Below are 9,408 nucleotides of genomic sequence, written 5' to 3'. Positions count from 1 at the left end.
GATTTTTTTTGTATGAATTGATATGCTCTACTAAGTTCATTTGTTTATAAATCTTACAAATAATCTAGATTATTTAGGATGTATGACAATTGGCAATCTAGTCTACAAATATATAACATAATATTTATAAGTATAGAAAATAAAGAAATAATTTTTTATATTTAAATTATATATTTCAAAATATATTTAAACAACATATACAAGAAATTGAAATATAATATTTTAAATAAAGAAACTATATTTTTGGTATGATATGATTTTTGGTAGAAAATTTTGAAGCAAAGAATTGCCATACATATATATATATATATGCATTCATGGCATGCATGTATAACACACACACATGCACAATTGTTATGCATTTTCATAAATACTGCATTTATTTCTTTCTATATATCAAAGAATTTATGTAAGGATGATAGTTGAAGTTGTACTTACTATAACTTAGATATGTGCATGAATGTAGGTGATTTAGAAGCTTTAAATAAAACTATCCTAGACCCATACTAATGATTTACAAAAAAAAAATTAACTACATCCTTTTAGAATATAAATTTTTAATTCCTTATAATTTTTTCTGAATATACACAAGTTTGGTAAAAAAATTTAATATATTATTATATTTCAAAATTTCATCAGTGTCAAATATGAGTATAAGTTAGGTCCCAAGAGAAGTTAAAAGACTATTGCATGCTTCCTAATGAGACAAAATAATTTTGAGATTCATATGCACCACTACAAACTCAACAAAATATTTAAATGAGAACTATAACCTATACGAATCTCAAAATCTATCATGTGCTATAAGTGAGACTAAGAAGGGTAGTTAGCTTCTCATGTGTAGTGGACCTAGATGGTGCTATATGCTATACAAATAGAATAAATGACCATACTAGCCGTTATCTGCATTCTATTCTTGTCTTTCTCTCACCTTCCACTCAAGTGTCGCCAGTCGTTGCATCTAGTCTAAATGCCAACCCATCAAGTATCTTGCCTTCAATGCATTGGTCAGACCATAAAAGTAGTGAACCACCACTCGTGTATCCTTCCTTTTCTCACTCTAAAAATCAATGAAGTAAGCAATTGCTTTCCTCTTTCCTTCCCCTCTTCAATCTCTTGATCCATGGAATCCATCTCTATCTCGATTGATGCCATCCATTCCTACTATACCAAGGAGCGTGAAATCTATTCTCGCATGGTCTTCACCCTTGGAATGGATCCAACTCGTGCTATGGAGATAATCTCTTTTTGGTTATGGGTTGAGGATGATAGTCATGTTAATATTATTAGTCAGATCTACTCCTTTGATGATGATACCATGCTTAAGGTTGCTTTGGTTGCCCTAAATTTTGTGGAGTCCCTTTGTCTAAATCATCAATCAGGTGTTGATGACTCCTTTGTTAATATCCAACTCAACCATAAATTTCGTCAAAAAGCTATTTGTGGGATCAACTACTTTCTTACTAATGTATGCTATAAGACCTTGGATGACATCCGAAGGAAAGCTGAGAGGGATGATGAGATTCGCAAGATGGAGGTGTTGGTCGAACAAATGAGCCAGATCTATCTTGATTGTAGAAGTCCAAATAGGCGATTTAAGAGTGATGGAGACATAATCAATCCTTTTAAGGATGATGCGGTGATATTTTCTAACTTTGCTTCTTTAGAAAACCATGATTTCAAGATGAAAAATTCTCATATTGGCCATCTTTATGTGCCCCATGGGGAGGGCACTAGTCGAAGTGGAGTTCGAAGAAAGGACAGTCATGAAGATTCTGATATGCATAGAAGTTGGTTCCATCCTGACTTTATAGATATAAAAACAACAAGCCATGTTGATTATCCATTCAATATACATTTCAAAAATCATACGGGAAATCCAAAATTCCAATTAGAAAATCATATTGGTAGTATACCAATGGTTGGTGCTTCCTTTGATCCACATCAAATAGTTCTGGATGATCACCTTGTGAATATGGGAAAAAATATCTTACAACACTACAATCCTGTGAGACTTGAATCAAGTTTAAGATCTACAGGCTTATGTTCTCAGCCACAACACAACATTCCACGAGATGAGAGGACATTATTTGTAACCTTCTCTAATGGGTATCCATTGACTGAAGATGATCTATATAGTTTTTTCATGAGGTAAATTTAGTTACATCTCCTACCTTTCTATTGAATTTTTATTTGTCATATGTTATATAGTTTTTTAATGGTATCTATTAGCATGAAAAATTTGATTTTAGCAATTTTGATCTATTCAATCCTAATGGTAGAGATGAAGACTTTGATTTTTAATAAATTTAAGATAGAATATACCTTATTTTTTTGAATATTTTTAGTATTTATAGTAACCTTGATAAATCATTTGCTACTGTGAAGCATATCTAGATATTGTAGCTATAAATATTAGACAAGCTCGGATGCTTGATAAATATACTCGATAATAAATAAATATTTATTTTACATTATATGTCATTTCATTTATAATTTTGGTTAGTTATTATCTTATTCTGTTCAATTATGAATCATATAATTTTTCTCTATGACTTTTAAAATCTCATATAATGAGTTCTCATCATGTGGCAATAGATCATTATCCATCAATAGTTGAGGTGCATTGAATTATTGTCGCTTTAGTTTTAGTAGAAAAATATGGATTCTAAAGATAAAAAATGATATCAAATATACCTATATAACCATGAATTCATTATAGATTATTAAATTTAATTCAATATACAAGATCCTTTGTTTGTATCTATTTTTCTATTTTAAAGGGAAGGGAAACTATCTATGGTCCTTGTTGATTTTCAAATAAGAAACTAGAAACTTATAATCAAATCAAAAATTTAGTTTATAGATAAAATATGCCTTTTCTTCTCTAATATCCAATATTATTTGGATAACCTCCTTTAGCAGTGGAAACAAAATGAAAGATGCAAAATTTAACTTATCATTATTGTACATGATAACCTTTTAAAACTAGCTATTTTAAGATACTTCTTATTATATTATACCATGCCCTTGGAGCCCAATATAACTCTTATAAGACATTCTTTGATCTATGAAGTGTTTGCAGCTTTCTTTTTATTTCATAATTGGAGATATCTTAAAATACATTTTCTCCAACAAGACTCTACTTAAGAATGAATTATTATATTAGACTGATAGGCTACTCATTTTTCAAAGATAGAATGATTGATATTTTTAAAATTTTTTTATTCTTGAAACTAGACAACATTTTTGAACAAATGAATACTTAAAATTACAAATTAAATATTTCTTGTTCCAAGTATCTCTTAGTAGTAGAAATATATATGGATATAGAAAAGGATCTGGATGCCTAATAAAATATATTAGATATAAAATAAATATTTTTATATAATAGAGCATTTCATTTGTAATTTTAGTAAGCTATTATCTAATTCTACTTATTTAGGAACAATGTAATTCTTCTTTCTGTTAGCTTTTGAAATCTCATATTATTATAACTTAACATACAACAAATAGATCATTATCTACTTATAGATAAGGTGAACTAAGTTAGTAAATAATATGAACTTTTAAAATTGAACATAGTGAGCCTATGCAAGCAGGAGATTTTATTATATGTATCAGAATTTTACTTCTAATTTGAGTTATAAGAGAAAAAAATTTGGTTTAATGAAAGATGGTGTAATGGTAGGGTTTCGAGTTTTTCTACTTCTAAATTAAGTCAAATTATATAAGTATGGCTAAAAATAGAGTCAGAGAATCTATGAGGCCTATCCATCAAAATCAAAAAAGAGACCTTTCTATGCAAATATTTCATTCAAGTAATTTATTATGAGGAGAAGACTCACTTTCTTAGGAAAGAAAGTGAAAGAACAGCAAAAGAGCAATCTTTATGACCAGCAAAAGAGCAAGTCCATCCCTTGATCAAGGCTAAAGCTCAAGAGAAACATAGAATCCTCATATGCTTAACCCTTATCTCAAAAAAAAAGAAAAAGAAAAGAAAAGACAAAATCCTTTGGTGAAGAAGAAAGAATGCATGCAACCATTCCCCTTTTGTTGGCCAAGGCATGAGCAAAGCTTTGAAGGTGTTTTTGGTGTAGCCCGACTATTCTTCGATGGAGACTCAAGAGGTTTTGAAGATAGATGTAGTTAACTTAGAGGTTGCTGAGGGAGAGATTCAGAAGTGGAGAAATGGTGAAAAAGATTGAGCTTTTCTGGTCAGAAGTGTCGTAGGGAAAGTGAAGGTACTAATAGGAGTCTTAGAGAATTTTAGAAGAAGAGATCATTCTATTCCAAGAGTAGTTTATCGAAGGAATCATCTTCTGTAATGAGAAATATGATTCTATTTGTCAATGATGATCCATATCTCTAATTGGTAAATTTTTTGGAACTAATCTATCTTTGGATTTTGCCATTAGAGGACTTAAGTTGTAAAGAATATTAGTAATTTTAGTACTATCTTCTTATCATCATTTCTATTCCATTTTTATTATTTCGATGATAGAGACTATGTTCTATCAAGTGGACCATCGGTGGTAGTTGGACAGATGTATGCACTAGAGCATTGGAGACCAAATTTCAGGCTAGGCATCAATTTGATAAATCATACCTTTTTTTTAGATGAGACTCCTAAATTTATCTTTGGAGTAGTGGGATTGAAGTATGTTATTGTGGATCACTTTTATTATCAGAACACCATTGTTCATAGATAATTGTATAGAGGAAGCTATACAAGGTGGAAAAGCTTATGTTTATAAAGATGTTGCTAAGCCTCTTCATTTAGAGATTGATATCATTGCTAATAGTTAGTACTGCTGGCAATAATTCTAATATAAAAATTTACTGGTGCTTTATTATTTGTATAGTGAATCAGCACTAAGAGCATAGTTGCTTTTATATATCAAAGAAAGAAATAAAGATCATTCAGAAGGAAGGTAAGCATCTATATAATCCTTGGGTGGTGGTTTTCAAGGTTTTAGTAGGAGAAGGGAGAAAGAGATTGGAGAATGAGTATCATGGTGCATCTCCTGCTCTCTACCAGAAAGGCAGTAATGGAGGACAATGGAATGCTAGTTTTGAGGATGGTCAAGACTGAAAAAATGTTACAGATAAAATAAATCATCAATGGATATCTATCTACTATGTAGGTAGTGGGATTGTACCTATGAAAAGTGATGACTCTCATTATGCTCCATTAGTGAATGGAAATATAGATGAAGTGGTGGAGGAGGATAGTCCGATGGATGTTCAATAGCTAATTTGATGGATGATGAAATTGAGAAAAAAAAGGATAAAAGAAAGAGATCTCTGAATTATAATCAAGCAATTAGCAGGAATGCCTCTCCTATGCAACTAGATCCTAATCTCTAGATAATGGAAGGTAAATTGAGCCCTCTATTCATGAGCCCATTAAGGCCAATCGAGCCTGCTTTTTAGACTTATCTGATTTGATGATTTTGATATGGAGTAAGGTTCAATTAGATATGAGAGGGTCATTTGGAAGGATCAAATCTCTATTGTAGAGGTAATTGAACCAAGCGAAGATGTCTCAATTATTAAAAAGTCAAAGGACTCTGACTGTCCACATACCAAGGAGGTTTCATTCTCCATCAATATTGGAGGTGAAGCTTCTTCTTCTAAAGAGAAAGATTTGAAGGAGGATCACCACAAAAATCTTAAGGCTCTTCAATTTTTTTTTCTTCTTTTGGGGGCAGCAAGGATAGCTGAATTAGAGGGTTCGCAGTTGCTTAGTTCTCCTTTAGGAAAGTTAATGGCATTGAGGGAGAAAAATCCTCCTTCTTACTCTCTTCTTAATCCAGATTTTTGTTAATTTTATCTTGAAATTCTAAAGGAACCAATAAGCCCTTTTTCTCATTAATATTCAAAAAATTTTGAGGTCTCATAATTCAAAAGTTTGTTGTTGGAAACAAGGTTATGGAAGAATTTCTTGGCTAGGGCTAAAAAGGTTTTTGCCCAGGCTTTGACTACTTTTACGATTCTTACAGTTGGTCTTTTTGGAGAAATAATCATAACTTAGAAGAAGAATTGGTTCTACATCCACTTCTTTACAATCGATAATCAAATTGCTTTCAAAGTTATCACCCTCCCCGACTCATAGCTATGGATTCTTAGGGTGATTTATGCTAGGACATATGGTTTAACTAGATGTTTGATCTAGAATATGCTTGCTAACATTTTGTTATTAAATATTCCTATACTAGTTGGAGATTTTAATGTTATTACAGATCGGACAAAGAAAAAAGAAGGAAAGGAATTTTTGCTAAATCGAGATATTTGGAACTTTTGGGGTTTTTTATCTATCAATGATCCAGTTGATCTAGGCTTCTCGTGTTTACTATTTACTTGGTGTGATAATAGGCAAGAGAGAACCAGATTCTAGAGATTCCTTGATAGAGTTTTGGCAACTTTCTATTGGAATAATATTTTTCAAAGTCTAGTGTTTCCCTTCTTTCTCAAATTGGCTTGAATCATGGCCCCTTATTGGTCTAAGCAAAGGAAGAAATTCAATTGAAGCAAAATCTATTTAGATTTGAAAAATTTTGGCTATTTAGATTTGAGAAATTTTGACTTGGCTGTGAAGGGTTCTCTAAGATTGTGTGATGTGTAAGACTACCCCTTGAAAGAGTTTGTAAATTTTTTAAAGATACAAGGAGAGTGTTGCTCAAATAGAGTAAGGAGGTAGTTGAAAATCTCTTTGGATTCATTTTGTTGGGGTTAATTTGGTATGAAAAAATAAATCTCATATTAGATTACTGTATTTGGTGTGAAAAATAGAAGGAAGAGAGAAAGAATAAAAAAATTAATGGTCTAATATTTATTTTTTGGAGAGAGAAGGTAAAATAAAAATCATAGAGGGGTTAGTATTTGATAAATTTTTAAGTGGCTATAAGCCATACTTGACAAAAATACCTCCAATAAGTAGTAGTGATTATAGTCATTATACAAAAATTGATTGAAGATGACAATACTATCTTGATATTAAAAAATTATTTTATGTTGATGGCCATATTTATAAATTTGATCATATTTCTATATAGGATTATCTCTAATCAAACATAGTGATCTTTTTTTAGTGTCATTTTTTGGAGTAATTTTTTGACCAACCAAATATAATAAAAAATAATTTCCTCCATAATTATTTTTTTAAATAAATAATTTTTAGGAATCATCAGATTATCTCGTAATCTGACATATCCCAACCAAATGGACCCTTTAGAAAAACATAGAGGATTGAAATGAAAATCATGGCTTTGTAAGAGGAAGATATTAGAATTGGGGGTTTAAGCTAAACCAAGAATACTATGCTGTTAAGAAAGCTTAGAGAGCATGATAGACTTCTTTGACAATAGGTGTTGCGGCCAACTCCCTGTCGCCGGTGAAGAGCACCTGCAAGACGAAGTCCTCATAGACCGGAGTTGTGTCCGGCGGAGATCCTCCGATACTTAAGTCAGAGAGAAGGTTGGTGAACAGCTAATAAGAATATTGAGAATGGCAGAGTCTTAGCCCATAATTGCCTTACCCGTGCTGCCCATTTATCTCTCCTTTTATAAATGATTCTGATGTAACCATCGAGCATGTGGTCTCACTTTTTATAGTGCTAGATTATCGAACCATAATCGTGGAGTTAGTGGAATATTTATTCTCATTAATGATCGTAACATATAGTCTATAACCGTTCATAACAGTTAGAGTATGTTGAGTAGATAAGCCGACTATATGTCGGTAATACTGATAAATCGATAGAAGATCCGAATGTGCATCGACTGGTAACTCTGATATATCGATGGTTTTCGATCAGGAGTTAACAAAATTATTAGTTGATGGTTGATAGTAGTCGACTATCGGTCGGTCAGTCGATTGTGAGTCAGCATAATATGCTTATCAGCTAATGTAGAGTCAGAGTCGGCAGTCAGTTGATTTGTCCCAACATGTGCCTCCACTCCCAAGTCCAAGGTGATCTGACGTGTATATTATCACGTGGTCTGTCATGTTGGATGAAGAGAGTCATCACGTGTTGCCTCGAGCCCCGACTTGACTGCTGGTCAAGAATTCTCTGACTATTTTATCATTTCAGTGGCTACAAAATCATTATTGGACTGTCATATCGACAGGACAATTCGATATCAGATGTCATTTTAAGAAGATATTCGACACAGGATAATACGATTTTGATTAGTAAATTTTGGCCACGTGTTCGAATGCCATTGGATCGGAGCTGTTCACATGGATGACGGTGAGGTGGCACGATCAAAGCAGGTGCGTCGAACCATCTGACCAATGGTCGATCTGGATGTTGCCACATGTCGTCATCTGATGAGACTCCGATTTGATTGCTTCCATCCTGGCCGTTGAGGGATCTTATATATATAGGGTCGTTGTCGACCAAACTTTTACTTTGCATTTTATCTTCATCCTCCGCTACAGAAACTCTGCCGGAAGGTCGCCCCAGCACCAGAAGACTCCAGGGTTCCTTCTCTGCCTTTTTGTTTTTAGCTTTCAAGTTAAGTGTTTTTGTCCTTCCTTCTGGGGTCCATCTCCTTTTTGGTTCTCTCTAGTTTTTCATTTCCATGGCTAGGGCTTCTTCTTCTCGGGATAGTCGGTCAAAGAATCCGACCGATGACTCTCCATCAGATCCGAAAGTGAAGGTTTCTTCACTATCTGAACCTAATGTTGAACGACTTCGGAAGCAGTATCGTATTCCATAGCAGTATCAACTCTTTACGTCTGGCATCGATGGTTGGGTGAACTTTTCTCCTTCAGGTCAGGTGGCTTTATATGTCGAAGATCTTTGGATGGATCTTCGATTTTCGATTCCAGAGTTCGTCCGAAATTTACTTGATTATTATGGTCTTTACCCTGATCAGCTGACACCGAACTCGGTCTGACTTATAATTAGCTTTGCTTTATTGTGTCGGCTAATACCCATCGAGCCTCATCCTTCTCTTTTCCATACCTTCATTGTTCTCCATCTCCATCCGAAGGCCAAAGGTTGGTGGTTCTTCAACCCAAGAAAAAGCCTTTTTTTCATCATCGATCTTTCATCATCCATTCATAGATGGAAGAACCAATTCTTTTTCATTTCTTCTTCTCTTTCCTCAAGTTTTCCTTCATGCTGGGGTGATCCAAGGACAGGCCCCAACGAGAATAGTCTGGTGGAGGTCGACAATCGGAAAGACTTCCATCGATTGAAGGACATGACGGTCCCACCACAGAGAGGCTGATGACCAAACAAGCTCTCTACGATGTCGGCTTTAGTTTGGTCACCACCTTAGATATAGCATAGTCGATCATTTTTATTTTTTCTTTATTTATTTTTGAATTGTACTGACTTTCTTGTTCTGATTGTAGCTATGCAGTCGAGGATGCGAGTATCGATCATCGATATTC

At 33.5% G+C, this 9,408-nt stretch overlaps 1 protein-coding gene across 1 annotated transcript in view; it reads left to right on the top strand.

Annotated features, from left to right (window-relative positions):
* Positions 1–1,074: 1,074 nt before the first annotated feature.
* LOC105057909 (uncharacterized) overlaps positions 1,075–9,408 on the top strand; it is a 29,013-nt gene continuing 20,679 nt past the window's right edge. Inside the window, exon 1 of the mRNA XM_010940627.3 lies at positions 1,075–2,151. Within this exon, the coding sequence (XP_010938929.2) occupies positions 1,124–2,151 (1,028 nt within the window). The 5' untranslated portion in view covers positions 1,075–1,123. The remainder of the gene's footprint in view (positions 2,152–9,408) is intronic.

This window comes from Elaeis guineensis, chromosome 2, assembly GCF_000442705.2.
Source record: "Elaeis guineensis isolate ETL-2024a chromosome 2, EG11, whole genome shotgun sequence".
Classification (NCBI taxonomy): Eukaryota; Viridiplantae; Streptophyta; class Magnoliopsida; order Arecales; family Arecaceae; genus Elaeis; species Elaeis guineensis.
This window is presented reverse-complemented; position numbering and strand designations above follow the sequence as displayed.